A 23,888-nucleotide genomic window follows, 5' to 3' on the forward strand; every position below is an offset into this window, starting at 1 on the left:
GGGAAAAGCTAGAATAAACTCTAGTAATTTAGAAACGGCTTAAGGAAATGGAAAGATATCTTGGATAATGGAACTAGAGGAAGAGACGAATCTAATCTTGTATAGCATTGCCATGGCGGCTATCTTGAAGTCCGCCATCTTGAATTCAGGTCAAAATTTTTAAATAAGAAGAGGGTCATGTGCCATATCTTTTTGAGGTAGCATTTCACCAGAAGCACAAATCTGGTATTATTTTCAAGTTACCTATATTCATGTAAGAGTTCTTACGTGTGAAAAACAAAATGTTTCGATGTAATGTTATTTTATTGTAGTTATGTAACACAGATTTTGTAAGAATTTTGGAAGTCTTTTACATAAACTGAAACGGACTGCTTGTTTCGCTATGAACTACAAATAAGTTTTTCCATCAAGATGATTCACATATCATTATGAGGAAAAAAAATACAACTTGCAAGAAATTGAAATATTCCTTATTTATGTAGTAGCTTTTTGGTAAGTTATGAATCTTATTTGCTACATAGTTTACTTTTGTCGCATCTAGGAAACGATTGTCTGTGGGCCTTCACTATCTGCAAAAGAAACTGTTTCTGCTCCTCATTTTTCGTATGAACGTTGTTGTAATCTTCTATTAGTTACACTCCCCTTTCTGCTGCATCGTTTGTTACGTGGATGAATTAAACTATTGTCTTTCCTTGAAGATAGTCATTGTTATGGCCATGAAATCGGATCACACTCGAGAAACCCTTTGGGCACTTAAAATCTCTCGAGGAAAATTTGTGTGTTTGTTGTAACAAAATCACTGTTTTCTCTTTTCACAAAATTTTTTATGGTATCGTCGCTTGCGTCAAGTCTCTTTGCTGCTTCACGGTTTCCTCTTATAGTTTTAATTCTTTCAACCATTTTTTTTTTCCATTATGGTAACTCCATCAAAAAATCCGAATGCTACGTGTTCCTCCGTCAAGTACCAGAGTTGGCGTGAAAATTTAAAAAGAGCCATTTCAGATAATTCAGCATCTATTTGTCTATAACTGAATAAACCTTTCAAAAATTGCAGATCTTGTAATGGTGAATGGGGTGCTTGATCACATTTAAGCCAAGCTTGAACATATAGTCGTATCAGGAAATGCATACTCTCCGAAGACCTGTTTCTATTTGCTTCGTTAAACGAAATTGTTGGCGAAAGAGAAATATTTTTAAATAGTAGATTGCTTTTCCCATCCACCTTGTATGGTGAATTTCTCCAGGCAAACGAAAGAAAACTCCTCAAGGAGGTATGCCACCCAAGAATATGATGGTCAGTTCTAAAACTTCCCAGTAATCTTCTCAGTGGTGTCCTACTCCTAGAAATTTGATAGCAAAATTCAACACTTCATTTCTTACATCGGAAATATTGTTCCTTACATCATCATCATCATCAATTCCTGGAATAAAGTTAGTGCAGTCTATTTTAGACCACTCGTTCTGAAAACACTTCAATAGGAGAACGTCGTCCAGATGCAAACGAAACACAACACTTGAGGCGTTGGATGGCAAAGTGGCGTAAGTTAGTTTTGAGACATTGTGAGATGTTGAGACTTTTATTAGAATCGATATAGTAAATGCGGATAAAATCGGTTCTTTGTGCTGCCATCTTTTGGCCTACGGCCTGGTCTTTTAACTCTGAGATATACAACGTTGCCATCCAATAGATTATGGTTTGAAGTTCACGGAAATGACTACATCTTAATGTTCTTAAAAAGGGTCTAACGCCACTTTGCCATCTAACGCCTTACTTATCAAATACACATTTTAAAACTAATCCATAAATGTGGTGTCTACAAGGAAGGTATAGAAGGTTATTTTGGAGCTCCTTTAGCCTAACCGGCATAACCGTGGGACGTAAAACTCAAAGATTTCATTTCATTTGCAACATGGACTCCTGGAGGAATTTCAGACGTATTTACGTGAACGTATATTAGTATACTGTACGTACGTGTATTAGTATATGTGTAAATTACCACCTGAAAATGTACTGTGGGGGTAGGAAACTGAAATTATTACTAGGTGGGAAAGGATGACATGTAAAATAGAATACGAACAATATTAGTGTCGAATTCATAGTTTTTGGGATCCTAAAGACGAATAGTGACACTGCCGATATTGCTTAAGTTCAAGTTAAGCCTGGGTTGGCATTGAGGTCAGAGTGGGCGGGGTGGGGGTGACAGGCAAAACGAATCGGAAACATCCTATATTTATGTCGAATGCATAGTTTTCGGAGTCACTGACATAAATATTAATATTCTAGACAGACCCTCAAAATTCCCCAACTTTATGATTTTTTTCAGGTCTTTGGGAACAGCTACAGGTCTGCAAATTTTTGTGTGTAAACTTATGACCCCGTACTATATGCACACACAAATTCAGACCTCTACGTTACTTGTTTCCTCTTCCCAAACATGTCTTCAATGTCCAAAAATGTTGCTACTGTAAGCCCTGATTTCACCTCTTTCAAGTGGTTTTAGGCAAAAATGTTAAAGAGATCAAAGTTTTAGCTCTGCATAAGTTGGAGACGCCCAGCAACTTTCAATTTGCTAGGACAAATACACATTGAGATATTCGAAACAACATAAACGCCTGAAATCAAGAAAACGCAAAATGGCGGCAGCCGCTACGTCGCTACGAGATGTTTTAAAAATCCAATGATTGTCGTTTTGAAGCACTCTGATATAGTATAAACATTCATGAAAAAATTAGATTTTTTAGAGATGGTCGAGCGACACATGCTTGATCATTTAGGATGGATTGACTCACCAGTGTTTTACTATACATTTGATCAAACAATATATGTTTCTCAGACTCAAGAGAGGGGAGAATTAAACTCTCCTGTCCTGCTTAAATGGCGTCCCTGGAACATTTGCTTCTAATTACTGGGAAACAAGAATGAAATTAATCATTGAATAACACAGTGGTGCCCACCCCCTTATGTCCATGACGCACCCCCCTCAATTGTCTATCCGTAGGTGTTCTTCCATGAAAAAAAAAATCTTTACGATTAAATTTTTACACCCCCTCAAACATATTTATATAGATTTTTACCCCCCTCAAATATTTCAATGACGCAGTTTGCGTCATAGCCCCCCTTTGTGGGCACCCCTGAATAATACTCATTTCTATCAATAGTTTTAAAGCTCTTCGCCGGCATTACAGGCTTCGGGAAGCACAACACCTATTGTCGTGGTTGACAATTTCCATAGATTTCACAAGCAGCATCTTCCCAGCTTGATATAATATGCAGTCTTTGAAGAAAGGAAAGAATGCAAATAAAGTAGTTTATGAAGCTATGGGAACATTTTGTGACATTTTTTTATTCAGGCTCTAAAAAGGCATTTCAGAACAAACAAATGAAGGAGACCGTTTTAGAGGTATATTAAGCTTGTAAACATGCTTCCTGTTTTTTCTGTCTGAATGGAAAGAGTATATTACGTCACACAGACTCCTTTAAGCAAGGAGAGGGAAAGAGGGGGAGTTGGATTGAATACCAGGAGAATATAGTCGATCGAGACGAGTTTCTGAATGCATAAGCACACGGCGCAAGAGTTTGTCAGTACTTCAGACTTAAACTTTTTGTAGCATTTTTTGCCGCGAACTGTACATTAGAACATAGTAATTGTGAAGTCAAACATTATCTACGTTACGACATGTAAGATCATACTTGGATGAAAAAAGACTATCAGAATACGGGGGGAAAACGTGTTCAGAAATCTGGTTTGAACACAGATCGCTTGATTGACAGTCACATACTTACTCCTATTCCGCACCGAGCAATGGCAATCCCTTGCTTTTATAGAGCTTCCTCATGGCTAAGAAGTTAGCGCATGCGTCTTTGGAGTGGGAGATCCAGGTTCGATTTATGGCGGGAGCTCATGTGGGTCGTATTCCATGTTAAGCTGTAAGTCCATGTCTCATATAGCCTCGTTGCTGAAAAGGACATTCAACTGAAACTCAAATGAAATCAAGCCTTGCCGTCAGACACTTGTTTTCTTTATGCTGTAATCTTGAGTTTTCTCGGAGTGCTTCCTTTCTTCCCACTTTCTCATTCTACCCATTTTTCCATCGTCATTCACTTGCTTTAATCAGCGTCTCCCTTAGCCTAACAGGGATAATTATGAGACGTTAAACTCAAAGATTTCAGTTTTCATTTCTCTCTGCCGTGAGAAGTTGCCACATCATCATATTTTTACTGGGATCTACCGCCAAACCAAGGCCCCTAAGATTAAATATCATGTAATATTTTCGTCTTCTTTTCACTTCTAGCATTACTCCCGTACAATAGTATGTAAAACAAACAGTATGTAATACAATAGGGTTACTTTACACTTAATTATGGCAGACTTTCCAATGCATTGCTACTTCCACTTGTGAAAATAACATAAGGAAATAAGGTGTGGGTGGTTGGAGAACCTTTTGTCTCCACAGTAGGGTGCTTGTTGAACAATATCGAAAGCATTGTTGAAGTACCTGCAGTGTCTACATTCACTATTCAGAAAGGAGATTACTTGTTTATCCCTTACACGGAATTTGGCTAAAGAAATGAAGCATGTGTTTGCAGATTGTAAGAACATCGATGTCTTCATGGACGAGTGGAAACTCTATTTTGTGGAGCCACTTATCGAAGATTCTTGATTTATGAAAAAAAAAAAAAAAAAAAAAAAAACGGTGTGGGGATGTCAGATACTTACCCGTTGGTCAATACTGGGCAAATGTATGTGATATAAGAAATCCATGTGAAACAATTAAATATCCAATGACGTCTAAAGTGGTCAAAGCTTGTCTGTCCGTCTTTCATGGTAGTGCTAATGTGGAATGTGGTTTCTCACAGAACAAACACATTTTAGGAAGTGATCGATCCCATCTTGCACACGAGAGTATAAAGGCTCTGAGGACTGTGAAAGACAGTATTAGCATTAATTTCCATGGGATATATATTTCTACCTATTGGATAATTGGATGTTCCTTCCAATAGGTAGAAATATTGTTGTATGGATTTCTTTGTTCTTTGAAAATGTTTCAGATGCACAAATGTTCCTTCAACATGTGCCAGGAAATAATTGAAATGTTCCTTTTTTACAGCTTCACGAAACCTATATGTTTTCGTCTTGATTTCCTGTTTATTATTATTATTATTATTATTATTATTATTATCATTGGAAAGCCTGTTATAGGCAATCTCTGAACATTTTCGCGAAGCAATGTGTATTTCTTTTTGATTTTAGAAATCTGGCAACCTTAAACAGAATTCATTTAGAAAAGTTGAAAACTGACACCAAAGTGGAAAAAATTAACTTCCCTAAATATATATATATATATATATATATATATATATATATATATATATATATATATATATATATATATATATATATATATATATATATATATACAGTGCGTTCCACGAATAACACTAAGGTCCACCTCCTGAAGAAACCAAGGCAGATAGAAACATGAAACCTTTTGGAACCTTCAAGGAACTTAAAAGGCAGCATTACGCTGAGAAGGAGAATCCCCCATAAGGGGGGCTAAAGGGGGTTACTGGGGATAACTCAAAAATTTTAAATAGAAACCCCCATCGTGTGGTACCTCGTTTGAAAGGTAATCACGAGTAAAGACCACTTGTGAAAATTGTAAGTCGCTAGCATGTCCGTAGCCAACATGGCGGCCATCCGTAAAGGACGGTCGAAGTGCGTTCAACGAATAACACTAAAGCTCGTCTCCAGAAGAAACGAAGGCAGATAGAAACATGAAACCTTTTGGAACCTTCAAGGAACTTAAAAGGCAACCTTATGCTGAGAAGGAGAATCCCCCACAAGGGGGGCTAAAGGGGTTACTGGGGGTAAGTCAAAAATTTTAAATAGCAACCTCCATCGTGTGGTACCTCGCTTGAAAGGTATCACGTGTATTGACCTGTTCTGGAAAGTGCTTGTTGATTGCATGTCCATAGCCAACATGGCTGCCATCGGTAAACTATGATCGAAGAAACATTGCAAACCTGTAAGCAGAGAGTAACCTAGTATGATTTGGAACATACCTCATTAATGCAGAAGATGCTGGAAGTGTGCACCGCCCACTTCCTGGCAGTTATGTAAACGTTGGACGAACTCCTCTCGAACACGTGTAAAAGTCATTACCGGTATAGAATGACAGGCATCAACTATGCGTTCGCGCAACTCCGCAATGCTGTTCGGCTGCGTGCGGAACACTATAGTCTTCAAATAGCCCCAGAGAAAAAAGTCGGGTGGAGCAAGGTCTGGCGAACGGGCTGGCCATTCAATGGTGCCGCGACGACCAATCCATCGTCGCGGAAACTCACTATCTAAATAGTCACGTACAAGGCGGTGAAAATGGGCAGGACAGCCGTCATGCTGAAAAACGGGCGGAATCTCTCCAAATTCTTGCGGATTCTCTTCCATTGCCTCGACAATCAACGGTGCAATAAAGTCTTGCAGCAGCGCCAGGCACTTCTCACCCGTTAATATTCCATCGATGAAGAGGGGCCCGATTATGTGATTACCTAAGATACCCGCCCAGACATTCAGCGACTCTGGGTGTTGAGTGTTGGCTTCACGAAATACATGAGGGTTTGTGTCACACCAATATCGGCAGTTATGCCTGTTGACCTTGCCATTCAAGTAGAACGTACTCTCATCGCTGAAACACACGTTTGTCAGCACAATGGTCCCACGTGCCAATGCCTCACACATCTGCTCACAAAACTCGATACGTATATCGGGATCATGTTCACTTAACTCCTGGACCATATGTAGTTTGTATGGATGGAAGGTATGTTTTTTTAAAGATTCTGTATGTCGTTGTGCGTGACACACCTCACGTTTGAGCCACAGTTGTTATGGACTGTTGAGGATGCACATTCAGCTCCGCCAATACTTGTATCTGTGTTTCTTCCGTAGCAACACTAGGGTTTCGAGGCTTTGGGGCATTGGTCACACTGCCTGTCGTAAAGAATTTGATTAATAAATGGCGTACAGAAGAAACACTAATTGGGTTGCGCACATTTTGTTCATTGAACAACCGTGCTGTTGCACTGTACGAACGATTCGTAGCACCAAAGAGTAACACAATTTCAATTCTCTGTTCAAGAGACCACATTATGTATGCAATGTAGGATGGTCAAACGCACCAGCACAAACACATGTCTACGTCCTTCAGATCTACTGTTCCGGGTTGTAATGTAGCGCACTGTTGGTCGGAAAAGCACATCTGATAGTGGTGCACGAGTAAACAGAGTAGCTTTGCTAAAGTACGTGTGTCCAACACCAAAGCGCCACCACGGGCAATTCGTCGTCATGAACTACATCTCTTCCGTAAGAGTAGCAGTTCGACAGTAGCGCAATGGTAAAGTGTTGGTTCAGTACACGCGCGGTCCGGGGTTCGAGCCTCGGAGGGTTCAAATTTTTCAATAATAGTATGGTACTCTCTTTTCTATCGGCTTCAGTTCAATTTGCATGTTTTGTATTTGCAATACTGTTATAGTGTTAGTTGTGTGGTATGTGTATTGTGCATTCGTTCCGAACTAGACCTACGTTAGACTTTAGAGTTTGTTGTGGACACGGTCTGGTCTCTATACGCGATTACTTTTCCAGCGAGGTACCACACGATGGGGGTTGCTATTCAAAATTTTTGAGTTACCCAAAGTAACTCCCTTTAGCCCCCCTTGTGGGGGATTCTCCTCAGCATAATGTTGCCTTTTAAGTTCCTTGAAGGTTCCAAAAGGTTTCATGTTTCTATCTGCCTTCGTTTCTTCAGAAGGTGGACCTTAGTGTTATTCGTGGAACGCACTATATATATATATATATATATATATATATATATATATATATATATATATATATATATATATATATATATATATATATATATATATATAATATATTATCCACTACAAACTTGCATGACCTACGATCGATCCAGGAACACTTTGCTGTAAAAGTAAACACTCTACCAATGAGTTGCCGTGTCCCCCTGGTGATATGGGCTCTTTAAGTAACAAGTTTTATCCTGTCAGTTACTATACGGCAACAACTACACTGTTACTCAACTATGTTTAAACCTTATGATGACATTAGTAGTGAAGTGTTAATGCAGTGAAAAATAAGTCCATTGGAAGTATTCGAAAATTGGAAAGTAATTTTATAATTTATTAAAGATGGCTGCGTGATTTGAGCCGGACTGCAAACTTGCAATAAAAATAATCATTAAATATAACAGTGTCTGACTTACACTATTGTTTACAATATTTTATCGCTTTCAACAATTTTGTTATTCTTTTATACTGTGTGTCTCTAATCTATTCATAAATACTGATATATAGTTGTGATATATCTACAACTCAAATGCTGAAGATCACGTGCCGATCGTCTACCAAATAACACTTGATTCACTGAGAGTTCGGCCAAGAAAGAGAAAGTGTAGTGTCTGGTGCCTGAATCATGGAATAGGGTGTGATTACAAAAGAGAGTGACAGTGGTCAGCAAAACCGCATCTCAGATTTTCAGCACTCTGGAGCAGCTCAAAATGAATATATATGCGTTAGACCATTAAGAGGTTCAAGGAAAAGCTCAGGCCTATGGAAGACAGATGGAGGGAAGGACATTCAAATATCGTGCGAATCAAAGTGGTAAATGCAGTGAAACCCTGTATTAAGCGAAATGCAGTGAGGAAGCAGTTAGTGATGGCTCGTGACATCACAACTATCGGCTTTCTGTGTCCTGCCGTGATCTGTGATTGTAAGCATGTCGGAGTAGCACGTCACTTTCTCCCACCCCAGTTGAAGATGCAGATGAAGTTAAAAATGAAGTCTGCTGCAGCTCATTAGACATCGGAAAATTATTTTCACAAACTAAAAGATTTTCACGATTGAAGAGTCGTTCACTCGCTCAATCGTTATCATGATCTTGTATATGGTCTAACGCATATACATAAAACCTTTATACGCATTTTTGTGTATTATTAAGTATGTTTTGTCATTCACATTTTTTGTAATTGAAATTATATATATATATTGTATTGAAACAAGAAGCGGAGAGAGAGGACTATAAGGGGAGATGGGAAGCCATCAAAAAATACATTGTTTTTAACAATATTGTTCTTGCCAGGAATAAAATGGTACTTATTTTTCATATTTTTATAACAGCTGTTGCAACTAAGAGAACACATATTATAAAACTACAAGTGTTTAGAGAATAGTGGTTACTTAATTTCACTAAAACATGGTCTGGAAAATTTTGGAAAACCTGGAAAAGTCAGGGAATTTGTCTGAAACAGTAGACACCCTGATTATTATATTGAAAAAAGGAAAAAAAAAATCATATCTTCACAACGGCAGATGCCACTGTAAGCATTTTTTAAAAAAATTTATTTTATATTTTAAATGTTGGCTTCAACTTTCTTTCTCACAAACTTAAATCTTTATCACATTTAATTGAACCAACATTGTCTGGTCCGGTGGTAATCTTTTTCTTATATCTTGTATTTTCTTCCTGTCCAGCAAAAATAAGAATGAAGGTAGGTTATTGTGAAAAAGTATCAAATTCGAAATCTGAACGGATTTACAAGTTTTATGGCCTTTAAATAATACCAAACTGGTTTTTGAATCTCCGTTTGTTAGGATTAGGAATTAGATTTCTGAGCATTCGGCATCTATGGCTGGTTAGCCCGTCACCTATTAAGAATCCTCCCTCGGCGATCACACTACCCGAGAATTGGGACAAAGAAAGTAATGGGAAAGGAAGGAAGGAAGCGGCCTCGGACCATTATATTAAGTACCATCACGGAATCTGCTTGATGTGAATGAGAAAAACACAGGAAAACCTCACCCAGGATAGCTGGCCTGAAAAAAGTTTTGCATTCTTTTCGACCGAGTAAAAACGCTGTACTACACCCATGAGAATGTATGTTAATCATTTTTTTTTTTCACTGTTCAAAATCATTATTGCAAGCTATTATTCTAAACTGTTCTACATACGGTGTCCGGAATGCTGCCTTTTAAAGAGAGAGATATTTTTTTTAATTCAGCGGAATCGAACTCGGGACCGCTCGAACCAAAGACGAAAGCGTTAGCGACAACGCTACACAACGCCACTATTCAGCTGTTCGTATGGTTACGTCTATATATGCTTGGAGTTCACACCAATCAACGCATCGAGGGTAAGATTTTGAAATTTTAAAGGTATTCCAAATTTTCTTTTTACTCTAAAAATACTAGCAATAGACAGTGGAAATAAAAAATTACCGAAAACGCAATTTTGTTTATATCACAAAACAATACTTTATTAAAATACCACGATATGGCATAAATAATTTACCTTACCAAAATTCAGAAGCAACAGTTTATTGCTGGGAGTGTGTTTTATCCAAAAGATTTTGCTAATATTTTATACAACAAGCCTACAATATAGCTAAATCATTTTTTCTCTGAAAAATAAAAACTGATATTGCTGGAGTGAGGTTATTTTCGGACGATTTCCACACATATGAGAGTCCATTTTATTCATATTTCATAAATGAGTATTTCGTTTATAACCAACCCTACACTATAGAATAATTTATTCCTCTTGGAAAAACCCAGAACAGATGATTCTCTAGAAGTTTGAAGTTCTTTCCTCCGGATGATGATCTACAAACTGGTCAGGTGATTTTGTTCGTAGTTCATAAACATACACATCATTACTCTTGATATTTTACGAATAAATATTTCATTGTTAACCCTAGAACATGTGAACATCAACTTTTTTTTTTCTTTCTGAAGAAACCAAAAACGTGATTTAATGATAGAATGAGTTTCTTATGGACGTGATTTTCTACAATTTCTATTATAATTTCGTTTATATTTCATACATAATTCTATAGTACGTTATTATTTACGACGTAATGTAAGAAACGAGAGTTTTAGTGCTCTCGTCCGTATTTAAACAAGAAGCAATGCCACGTAAACGTACGTAGCCATACTCTTATAGAAAAGTATGGTTATATTAAAAGTAACTGAATGATATGCAACCAACATGACACTTAAATACAGCTAGATTGCATACTACATACGAGTAATATTTGTGTGCGTATGAAATACATAGGAAACCGATTTTTGATTGTCCATATCTTAGGATCAACAGGATGGATTACCTCCATCAATAAACTCGATTCCTGATCAAATAGTTCTTGAGATATTTTCCTCTCGGACGGATAGACAGAACAAATATATACAGGCATTTCTGATAAACCAAACTCTTTAAAAACAAGTTTAGATTCATTCCCAAAATATTTACCAATCCTAAATAGTTTCACGGATAATTATTATGCAATTGCTCTTCAGCATTCTATCGAATCACATTAGACTTCACAGGGATAGAAGTATTTTACTCCTGATGGAGTGGAAACTACAAATGAGTACTATATTGCATACTACTACAAAGAGATGTATGAAAATATTTCATTTACGGATTTACTACATGTCACAGAGATAACAATTCGATTACTAAGCTACCGTGTTATTGTACGTTATGATTTTAAAAAGCCTGGGATATTTGTTCGATTCATTCCAAGCGTGTTGAAAAAATGTTTACTATTTGTCATCAATATATATAGGTTACAAACTGTCTCTAGTACAGGGTGGTCCGGAAGTGGGCGTACCCCCTCCCCCTTAGTTTCAACAGTATAGTGTTAGTTATGGTAGAATGTCTGTATACAGTTATCTTGAAGTCTTAAAGAGTCATAAACATGGGTATGATCACCATCCACAGCTGAATTCCGCGCCAAGTTCTCGCAGATGTTTTGCGGAGATACTCCGGAGTCACGAGGATGAAGGCGTGTTCCACAGCTGCTCGTAATTCCTGCGTTGTGTGATATTGAGTGTTTCTTACTTGTTGCTTTTTGAAACTCAGAGAGCATTGTCTGGTCTCATCAGATCGGGATTTCTTGGAGACCAGGCAAAGGGAGCTGGTGAAGATGCACAACCTCTTCCAATCCAGCAGCCAGGAAACGCCTGATTCAGGTAATTGAGCACGTGAATCGCGAAGTGCGCTGGTGCTCCATCCTGGTGTATTGCAACAGTGTCTTTGATACCATTTTCTTCCAGTTGAGGCACCAACCACTCATCTCCAGGTAAGAATGTCCACTGTCTTCGAAGTAAGAATTAGCAGTACACCTACTTCCGGACCACGCTATATTTATAGGTGATTTTTCTTGTAAAAATGTTTGCTGAATTTGGAACTCATTTTACTACGGATGCAAATCCTAAGCTCTTGTCACTCACATAATTACATTTATTGAAGGTAGGTGGTCAATAAAGAATATATATTCAGTCAAAACAATACTTTATTCGTAATAAAATTATATTGCTATCTAATATAGTGTAATACATTGATTGTCTCAATTGAGAAATCATTTTGTACAATCATCATCTTATGTTGCTTCCAAGTTACTCCCATTACACTTACCGTTCAAAATCCGAAAATGTGTTACACAAAAACTTGAAATCCCTACTCAAAATTACTATCAAGACTGCGAGCCGAAAGTATTATCGCCGTCAGTAGCCAAATCATCTAATGTAAGTGGTTGACCAACGAATGAAGGAGATGGACACCCAAGATCCATCCAACCTAAAGCTTCCGGTTCACTCAGAAGCCCTAGTGTTGCTGTTGAGGAAGCATCACCATCATCCCATGTGGATTCACTCCGCCTGCTCCTCGCTGGACTCAGGCGGCTGAGATGGGCTAGGTGCCTCTTCAGAAGGTTCACCTCCTGGCTCAAGATTTCCTTCTCCTTCAGAAGGCTGCTCTGTCTTGTCAGGAGCTGGTAAATCTGAAAACAAGATATGAAAAACAATGGATTTGCAGAAAAATTCTTGTTTAATATAAAGTAAATAGAATCTTTTTAAAAGTAACAGAGAAAAGCATCAGTTTTAAAAACAATATTAAAAAATTCATAAAAGCTTTTAACACTAAATTAAAATAATACTTAAATATTACTTATTTTGTACAATTTCTTAACATAATTTATCAAGTACGAGTATTGAGATTTCAGTAACCGAACATCTGTAACAACATTTTTCTGTAACAACTTCTGAACTACCAACAAGAATTATAACGCTATTGTTCATTACATCAAATCAAACATACAGAAAACACATTAGTTAACATGGTTTAACTTTTTTTTTTCAAACATACACTGTATGTTACAGTCCTTTCTTTACACACCTTGCATTTAAATCACAAAACTGCGACTTAAAAAAAATGGTATCTGTTAATTAAGAGTTTACCGTTCCTTTTCAGCACTGACGCTGTGAGACATTTGCTCACAGTTTAAGGTGAAATCCAAACCACCGTATACATTCACATTTTTAGGCTCTCAACTGAACCTGGGGCCCCACGAATCAAAGGCACGCGGACTTACTAGACCATCGAGGAAAACTTACAAAAAACGAAAATATGAGCATTCAATTTTTAAATGCCTTCTGATATTCGAATAACGTTTTCAACACATTATACTATAGAACATAAACCTTTGTTCGAACAAAACTAGTTGCTATGCAATTCTACAACAAGGAAACATCATCATCCTTTTTAAACTCGACTGATAAGAAATTATTTGAACAAACTTCGGGAGCTGATTCCCGACACCGAAACCAGCAAAAAAACCTCTGGAGGTTTGTCAGTGAGGGATAGTTTCGGCGATATAAGATGCCAAAAGCGTGGGAAAATTAACTTAAGAGGGCTGTAATTCACAAATAACGCAACGTAGAGAGTGCAGTTTAGAACAAGACACTCGAAGTCATACCTGCTCGATTGAAAAAATATATGTTTCAAACCTCCCGAAGATGTATGTAAGGGATTCCCCAAAGAAACGTCGGGTATTCCCTATAACCTGGCAAGTAATCCCTATGTTCCTTTAGGGAATCCATCGTACACATCTTGAGGTGGTTTGAAACATGCATTTTTTTTCAATCGAGAAGGTATGACTTCGAGTGTCATGTTCTAAACTGCACTCTCTACGTTGTGTTGTTTGTGAATTACAGCCCTCTGAAGTTCATTTTCCCAAGCTTTCGGCACCTTATATCGCCGAAACTCTCTCATTGACCAAAGCTCCAGAGGACTTTTTTGCTGGTTTCGGTGTCGGGAATCAGCTCCCGAAGTTTATTCAAGTAGTTTCTTACCATCATGTATATTTCAATCAAAAAAATAATCCGTGAAAGTTTTGTTTTAAAAAGGAATTATGCACGAAGTAACTGTCTACAAAATAAATATCACATTGCTGCCACCTACTCGAAACTAATCTGAATGCAAAATACTTAGCAAATTTTTACCCTTTTCCAGAGAATCTAATTGTAATTAATTTCACGGATCGATTTATGACTATCAACGAAACTTCGGTCCATTACTACACACAGAATCATCGTTTTTCTGATACAACCGTTACGTGAGGATCTTATGCTAACCTTTTGAACTAGCTACATAAAAAATGTGTGATAAAAGACTGGACTTATTAAAAGTAGAAAGTCGTCATGCATCAAAAGTGTTCGTAACGGCCTGTTCCGTTACAGGTTTACTCTTCTAGTTACTATCTCCCAGGCGGGTAACTCCTATTGTATCTACCTCCCAAATTATATTAATATCCTATTTTATTGTTTATTTGGAAGCTATTTATATTCTGTCCTTTTGTTATTTGTTGATGTTTCACGTTCTTTAGTATAACAGCAATATTCATAGTAACCTTTATTTATATTATTTGTTTATTTATATCGATGTTGAAAAAGCTTATGCCTTTATCTTTGTCGAAAGCATCTTGATCTTTATAGAAGTAGTTACATACATGCAGATTAATTGACATTGTTTATATAGATGGAAGAGCTAGGATCACAACCTTAAAATACTGCATATATCATAATATTGTGAAGGAAATCACATAAAAACAAGTGTAAAACCTGAATCAAGCTGTTTGTATTTTATGCATAAAACCATTGGTATTTAATGGTTGAGGAGTACACAACGATTAATATAATGTTTTGGTAGGTGCATTACGATAGTCTCCATGGACAGTAAAACTCTCTCTTTTTCTTATGTAATTTACACTGATTATCTCTTACTATGACTTCCAACAACATTAGTATGCATTAAATGTATCGATATTAGTAGAATGTCTGGGATTATGGTGATTTTTTTATGTCTATTCTGTACGGTCTGAGTTCACATGTGAATGAGGTATGTTCATTTAACAGTCAAAGAAAACAAAGTTTAGTTCAGTGAATTATATGAATATTGTTTGGATAATATGCAATAAATGCTACGCTTGAATAATACGTATGCTATATGCAACTACTAAATGATGAAACTTCGTTTTTTAATGATAACTATTATAAAATAATAATCTGCTATGTTATGTATTGTGTGAGACAACGTATTTAAAACTATAAAGTGTAATGACTTACATGTTTATTAAAAAAAAAAAAAAAAATCTTGTTACGATTAGTGGAAAATTAGTAGCGCCATTAGCGGCGTTATGATGAACTATCCTGTACATGATTTGGTGTATAACAGGCGAGCGTCATAATGAAGCTATATTTCAAACTGGGAACATCAGACCTTGATAATAGATTACGTCGAATTTCTGTACTAGTTCATGGTTACCTTCGGGTCTACGTTTGTGATATGGAATGGAAGTTAAATTTATAAAATTCAATATAAGCATAAAAGTTAAGTGTATGGTTGTTATATTTGTGAATTCAACTCATGTGTAGTTCATCCTAGTTCCATATGGTATACTTTTTTTTTTTTTTTTTTGTTAAAAGTTATAGTTATGTGTGGAAAAAATTAAAAGATGTGATATTTAAATTAAAATCTTCGGTGTTGTTAAGTGTGAAGCGAGTAAGTTGGCTCAGTTTTCATATATTACGTACTTATTTAATCTGCAGTATTGGTAAGTTGTAAAATTTACATATTATATCGCTATTGTTTAAAATATTTAATTTGTAAGATAATTGGGACCAATTTGCATATATATATATATATATATATTTTAAGTGAGATGTAGTAACCAGCCCTTCAGGCTTTTTGTAAGGTCCTATTTGAACAAGATAACGTCAAAGTTATTGTTGGATCTACTCAATTTTGATATTTAATCATATAAATTTGTTATTAAATCACATGGATATAGTTTTTCTTTTTCCTCAATTAGAATCCACTGTGTTTTTAGATTTATAGATATATTTATGTATAATAATCAATTCACTTTGCAGTCTCTACAAGAGAACGGAATTTTTCGTATTTGCGATAGTTTATGGGGATTGGTTAACCCAGTTAGAATATATATATTCCTTTTGATAGACCCATACCTGCCTTTATTATTAATTATAAAATATGGAGGGAGTTTTAATCACTCCCTTTTCCAGGAACGATACCGAAGTCTGAACTTATATCGGGTAGTAGGTACGTTACATAAAAAAATATAGCTTCATTATCTTTTCTATACTGCTTACATTTTTGCAGTTAGAAGCAGGTTGGGTTTTATGAGGTACATTATATGGAATTTGATACTATTATATGGACTTTGCATTAGTGGAAGGAAAAGTATAGAAATACCTTACCGATTGACAGTAATCAATTATCAATTTTTTTAAAAGAATAAGAAAGAGACTAGCTCAACATTCGGTTGCAGTTTTCATTTACAGCAGTATATATGATTGCCGTATATAACATCTATAATTAATATAGCTGTATTTTGTATAAATTATCAAGATTTATATGTTGGTTGTTAAGATTATATGTTTATTGTTAGTTATGGCTCATTCTCAGTTGAATTTAAATAATTTCGATAATGGTGATCATGGATTGTTTGTCGATAGAACAGACGATGTTTGGGATTTAACATTTCTGCAGGAAAACACCTCGTTTGTTGAAAGAGGGGTGGGGAGAAGTACTGCGATGAGCGACAGCCCGCAGGTGTTAGCTGGTACGACTCAGCGGGCGATGACCCATGAAACAGCTGGTGGTGATATACTGTTTGCGGTAGGTCAGGAAAAAGAACAAAGCAGGTGCTTGTTAGGAAATGTTAGCTCTGTTAGTCTATTGAAAAGGAATTCAGGAGTTGAAAATAATCAAACTAAAGAATTTCCAAGTCATAATACTAGTAACCCGTTCGTTCCTTTTTGCACTTCTTTTTCTAAACTGACCGTAGATGCAGCGAAGTATAGTTTTCAGGAATATATAAATAAAATTCCAGAATGTGATGCAACAGAGCACCACAAATTGTTTTTGTTTGCTATTGAGGTTTATAAGATAATAAAACTGAACTTATTTCCGGTTGAGTCTGTATTAATAGCTGCTTTAGGAAAAACTAGTAATTGTTTGCATCAGGAATTAATGAATATTTTCTGTATTACTCATGATTGGATCGAGATATGTGGTCAACTATTTGATAAGTTTATATCGCCTTTGGCAAAAAGGCAATTAATCCATAGTTATGTAGATAGGTTACAATCACCTAGAGTTGACCTCTATTTATATTAACAGTATAGTAGATAGTTATACTATATGTATGGGTATACGTAATGATAGAGACATACTTGAGTATGTATGGAAAGGGATTAAACCGGAAATACAACACGAATTATTCCGTTATTCAAAACCTGCAACTTTATATGAACTAATAAGTGAAGTGCAGCGTTATGAATTATACCAAAAGAATGTTGAGGTTTACCAGGCGATCACTAGAATGGAACAGATTCCTGAGAAACAACCTATTCAATGTTATTCCTGCGGTGGAAGACATAGGGAAAAAGACTGTTATTTACGTAGGCGGTTAAAACAACAACAAGACTTGACTACCTCGAGGAGAAAGGTGCAGTGGTTAGGTACAAGTACTTTAAAGGGAGAAAAAGATAGTAAACTGACTGGACAATTGAATGATCCTTTGGATGTTAGTGCTTCAGGGTCAACATTAAATAAACTTAATAATGCGACTAGCAAACCGAGGGACAGTTCAGATAAATTGGTAGCAGTGTTTATAAAGGGATACGTCTTAGGGAATGACTATGTTGGAGGAATTGATACTTGTGCGTCGGTTTCGATTATAAATCGTGGAAAGTTTTTGGATTGGAATACTAAATTGAAAGTGCCTGTTAAAGTGATGAATGAAAAGTTTACAGGGACAGGTGTTAATAGACAAACAATAACATTGACTCAATATGTGATTATTCCAATACGTTTTCGCTCTAAAGTTTATAGACTTAAATTCTTTTTGATGGACCAGTTAGAGCCCACTTTTATAATTGGAATTCAGCAATTAAAGTATATGCGTGCATTTATAGACTTAGTCGAGAACAAATTAGTTCTGGCAAGTGAGAAAGTGGTCATTCCCATAAGTTATTATCCTAATAGTGACTTTAAAGAATTAAATGATTCTGCCGTAAAATTTTTATTCCGTAGCTTTTCGAGTCATACGGGCAATTTAAAGTCTTCTATAGCAGACCGAGGGGATAAGGTACAAAGAACAAGGGAGCAGACCAGCAGTGTTGCCAACCATAAGGAATGTCCTAGGGAATATTATTTGTTTCAAGTTGCGGAAGGAAAAGAGCCATCCAATCAGATATTGGTCGATCCACTGCTAGCTGAAGATGATCCCTCATTGGAAAGGTATGTACAAGGTCTCCCTAATAGATTTCCTAGTGTGTTTAAAGATAAAATAGGTGAAATTAAAGGATATCAATATGAAATTAAGGTGAACAATGAGGATCCTATAAGGAAGAAAGCTTATCCTATGAGTAGATGCGATCAAAAACAACTTGATTCCATTTTAGATGATTGGTTAAAACAGGGAATAATTCAAAAGAGTAATAGTGATTGGTCTTTCCCATGCTTTTTAGTGAAAGGAAAGTCTGGAGAGAAACGTCTTGTTATTAATTACCAATGTCTTAATCGGAGATTATATTTAAATCCGCAGTTTACTCCCCGTATAGAGGATGTATTAGCTAACGTATCTGGTGGGAAAGTATTTTCCGCTATTGATATTAAAAAAGCGTATCTACATTTACGATTATCAGAAGATTCGTATAAATATACAGCATTTATGACTCACCGAGGTCTGATGGAATTTAAATTTTTACCTTTTGGTTTATCTTCTGGTAGTTTTATGTTGTCCAAGGTATTAACTGATATTTTATATCCTTTGAAAAATGAAGGTCTTGAATGGTTCTACGATGATGTAATAATATTCACTCCCGATGTCGAGAGTCATAAGAAACTATTAGATAAGGTCTTAAATAAATTTGAAGAGTATGGTATAACAATTTCTTTGAATAAATCAAAATTCTTCCAGACAAAAATATCTTATCTGGGATATATTTTAGAGAACGGGAATATGTCACTGGATCCTTCCAGGGTTGAAGTAATTAGAAAGTTACCAGCTCCGCGTAATAGAAGGGGATTAATTAGCCTTCTTTGTTTTCTACGCTAAGTTTATTCCTCATTTTCAAGAAGTAGTAGAACCATTAAATAGAATGAGGTCTCCAAAAGTACAATTTAGATGGGGAGATGAAGAACAGAGAGCGTTAGATCAAGTTAAGGAGTTATTTGAGACTCATGTAATTCTGAAATTACCAGATTTAAATGCTAAGTTTTTCGTCAGTTCGGATGCAACACTCAAAAGTTTGGGCGGAACGATACAACAATATGATGAGAATAATATATTAAGACCTGTTGGGTTTTATTCCAGACGTTTAAAACCTTATGATTTAAATAAACCAATTTATCTGTTGGAACTTATGGCAGCTGTTGAGACTATTGAACGCTTTAGTACCTATTTGTACTCAAAGTTCGAACTCAGAGTAGATAATTTAGGGTTAATGTATGCCATAAGAAATATTAAGCGTATTAAGAAATATGGCAGTTTATTGTATCGATTGTTTTCATTCGATTTTGATGTCAAACATGTACCATCTAATTTAAATATTTCTTCAGATTACCTATCAAGGGTCCATGATCGAGAAATGTTCGAACCTATGGAGATAGATCAAACACACGATCATGAGGTAAAGAATTTGTTGTTAGTCAATATGTGGAACATGCCATATGCTTGTATGTCAATTAATGAACACCAAAGAAAAGATGTAGAATTGATGAATATAATCGATAGGTTAGAAAAGAAAGAAAAAATTGATGATTATAAATTAATTAAAGGTACATTATGTAAGAAAACTAAAGCGCAAAAGAATCCATGGAAAGTTTGTATTCCGAAAGAACTTGTATTACCTATTATAGAATTTTATCATAATTCGATATTGCCGGGAAATCATTCGGGAGCAAGGAAAACTATCAGTAGAATATCAGCTAGATATACATGGCCTTCGATGGTAGATCAGATACGTGAATATGTCCACTGTTGTAAATCTTGTCAGCTCAATAAAAGCAATAATCGTAAGAAAATGGGTCAATTAGTGTCCACTTTCGATAAAACTGTGAATGGAAGATGGTACACTGATATTTATGGACCGTTATGTCAATCCCAATCGGGAAGATATTGTTTGATCATAGTTGACTCTTGTTCTAAACGAGTTTGGCTGGAACCATTAAGAATATTATCGAGTCAAGCGATCATTAATAAGTTATATAAGATCATGTGTAGGTTTGGGTTCCCTTACTCGATCAGTCATGATAATGGGTCAGTATATGTATCAGCTAGATTTAAAGATTTCTTGTATAGCCATGGTATACAGGATATTCGTAGTTCTCCATATCATTGTGCTTCTAATAATGCTGAAAGATATCTAAGAGTATTGGGTGATAGTCTTAGAATTTATTTTTCCAACAAACAGACGATGTGGGACAGAGGCATTCATGAAATAGAGTTTTCAATAAATTCTGCCGAACATTCGGAATTAAAATGTTCCCCAATGGAGATGACATTTAATTATAATGTGTGCGACCCATTGGATATCCGCTGGAAAATAGATGAGTTAGATATACGTAAAAAAGACCCTAATGTATGGGCCAATGCCATGAAGAACATGGAACTAGCTTGGTCTCGACGCAAACGTATATATGATAAGTCTAAAGTTGCTACTTCATATTCAGTGGGTGACCAAGTTTTATTAAAGTCGCATTATAAGTCGTCTTTGGCTGACAAGATAACCAGGAAATTGTGCCCAAGGTGGCTGGGCCCTTATCGGATCGAAAGACTATTGGGGACTAACTCAATTCAATTAAAATCTGTTGACGATCCATTGGATATTAGGAAGGCTCATGTTTCTCAAACTAAACTGTACCGTCAACCTCGTAACGCAGGTGTAACATGAAGTGCATTTCGGTAAACAATAATAAATTTTGGGTATATTCTTAATTCTGGTCTAATTATACATACATATATGTGTGTGTATGGATAATATTTTGGTTATATTATTATTTAATAATTGCAACTAGATGTTATGGCGTTAAATAGTCAGTTTTAATTAGTCTCTTTCAAGTGAATGGTTTTTAGAGGATTTTAATGTGTTTTTGAATTTTATTTGTATTAGAAATATAAATATGGTTATTATGTTTTTGTCAAAGTATTTGTTATGCTGTGCTAATGTCTGTTTTTAAATTCCAGGCCTGGAAAAAATCCTTAAACCTTGAATGTTTGTCATCGTGGAAAATATCATATATGTATTTTTTTGAATATACGTATGGATTGTAATAGGAATGAATACTGGAGTTGTAACCTAGATTGGTAGGTCTCGTATTATGAATATATGTACGTCATGCATGACCTGTTTGGATTACTATGGATATTCAAAGTAAGTTATTTATTATAAGGTATATGGTTGGTTAATGGATATATATATATTCTATTTTCATTTTGTACATGTAAGATTATGAATTTCTAGGAAGGTATTGACCTGGGACTTTAGAATTTACTAATATTAGGTATAGATGTAGATAGAATGTAAGGATGAATGAATGTTTGCGTGAATGGTTTATTAGGGGGATATTTTTATTTTCTTTATATATTATTTGGAATGAATGGTAGAATGAATTGGAATTAGTATTAGTAGAATAGATTCTTGGGTTAATTATGACTAATGTCGACAACTAGACTATCATCCTTCCGGAAAATCATAATGATTTTAAGGGGGGTGTTAGTTGATGTAATGACTTACATGTTTATTCGAAAAAAAAAAATCTTGTTACGATTAGTGGAAAATTAGTAGCGCCATTAGCGGCGTTATGATGAACTATCCTGTACATGATTTGGTGTATAACAGGCGAGCGTCATAATGAAGCTATATTTCAAACTGGGAACATCAGACCTTGATAATAGATTACGTCGAATTTCTGCACTAGTTCATGGTTACCTTCGGGTCTACGTTTGTGATATGGAATGGAAGTTAAATTTATAAAATTCAATATAAGCATAAAAGTTAAGTGTATGGTTGTTATATTTGTGAATTCAACTCATGTGTAGTTCATCCTAGTTCCATATGGTATACTTTTTTTTTTTTTTTTTTTTGTTAAAAGTTATAGTTATGTGTGGAAAAAATTAAAAGATGTGATATTTAAATTAAAATCTTCGGTGTTGTTAAGTGTGAAGCGAGTAAGTTGGCTCAGTTTTCATATATTACGTACTTATTTAATCTGCAGTATTGGTAAGTTGTAAAATTTACATATTATATCGCTATTGTTTAAAATATTTAATTTGTAAGATAATTGGGACCAATTTGCATATATATATATATATATATATTTTAAGTGAGATGTAGTAACCAGCCCTTCAGGCTTTTTGTAAGGTCCTATTTGAACAAGATAACGTCAAAGTTATTGTTGGATCTACTCAATTTTGATATTTAATCATATAAATTTGTTATTAAATCACATGGATATAGTTTTTCTTTTTCCTCAATTAGAATCCACTGTGTTTTTAGATTTATAGATATATTTATGTATAATAATCAATTCACTTTGCAGTCTCTACAAGAGAACGGAATTTTTCGTATTTGCGATAGTTTATGGGGATTGGTTAACCCAGTTAGAATATATATATTCCTTTTGATAGACCCATACCTGCCTTTATTATTAATTATAAAATATGGAGGGAGTTTTAAACACTCCCTTTTCCAGGAACGATACCGAAGTCTGAACTTATATCGGGTAGTAGGTACGTTACAAAAGCCACAACGTAATGTCTGCTTCTTCCTCTTCATTCCTATCTGCTGTCTTCGCTAATGTTTATTTCACTTACGTACTGGTACATTTGGTGTGTTATTCGCATACATTGTTTATTCTAACTGCAGTACAATTGATGTTATTCAATACCTATTGTGAATTACTGCTGCTAATAAGTAAATGTAGCTGAGAATTGAATAAAACGCATAGTGGAGGTTGCCACACCATCTGAGTTATTTTATTTTCAACGATAATCATATAAAGCTGTTCAAAATTTGATTTTTTTGTTTAGCGTCCCTTTCAACAGAACGGCTATATGAGACGTAGGCCTATAGCTTAACGTGAAATCCGGAAAACATGAGGTCCGATGGGAATCGAACCTGGGTTTTCCACGTCAAAGGCAAGTGCGCTAACCGCTTTGCCAGGAAGAAGCTCAACTGTTCAACAAAATTGCTAGTTCAATAAGACATCCTTCTCTACTAAAATACGTCGTCCGCCTACAAGGTAATAGCACAGTTACTGCAGATAGCAACTTGGGCCTCCTGACTATAGATGCGTTATCCTACAATTGAAGAGAACGTTAGTGAAGCTTTTACTATTCGACCTAATTGGCAATTGTGTGTCTATTCGTCTGTCCGTCTGTCTGTTCCACGATAACTCTCGTAAACTTTGATCCGATTTTGATGAAACCTGTGCCTTCTTTCCACTTGC

The 23,888-nt window shown here is 35.7% G+C and overlaps 1 protein-coding gene across 7 annotated transcripts in view; it reads right to left on the reverse strand.

The window, feature by feature from the left end:
* Positions 1-12,345: 12,345 nt before the first annotated feature.
* Positions 12,346-23,888, reverse strand: part of LOC145660520 (serologically defined colon cancer antigen 8 homolog) — a 540,216-nt gene continuing 528,673 nt past the window's right edge. For 3 of the 7 annotated variants that reach the window (XM_081725693.1, XM_081725692.1, XM_081725694.1), the window contains exon 12: positions 12,346-12,849. In XM_081725693.1, coding sequence (XP_081581819.1) covers positions 12,544-12,849 — 306 coding nt within the window. In that variant the 3' untranslated portion in view covers positions 12,346-12,543. The remainder of the gene's footprint in view (positions 12,850-23,888) is intronic. The other 4 variants (XM_081725697.1, XM_081725695.1, XM_081725696.1 and 1 more) reach the window with 3 other exon arrangements.

This window comes from Thermobia domestica, chromosome 9 (genome assembly GCF_964235325.1).
Source record: "Thermobia domestica chromosome 9, izTheDome1.hap1.1, whole genome shotgun sequence".
NCBI lineage: Eukaryota > Metazoa > Arthropoda > Insecta > Zygentoma > Lepismatidae > Thermobia > Thermobia domestica.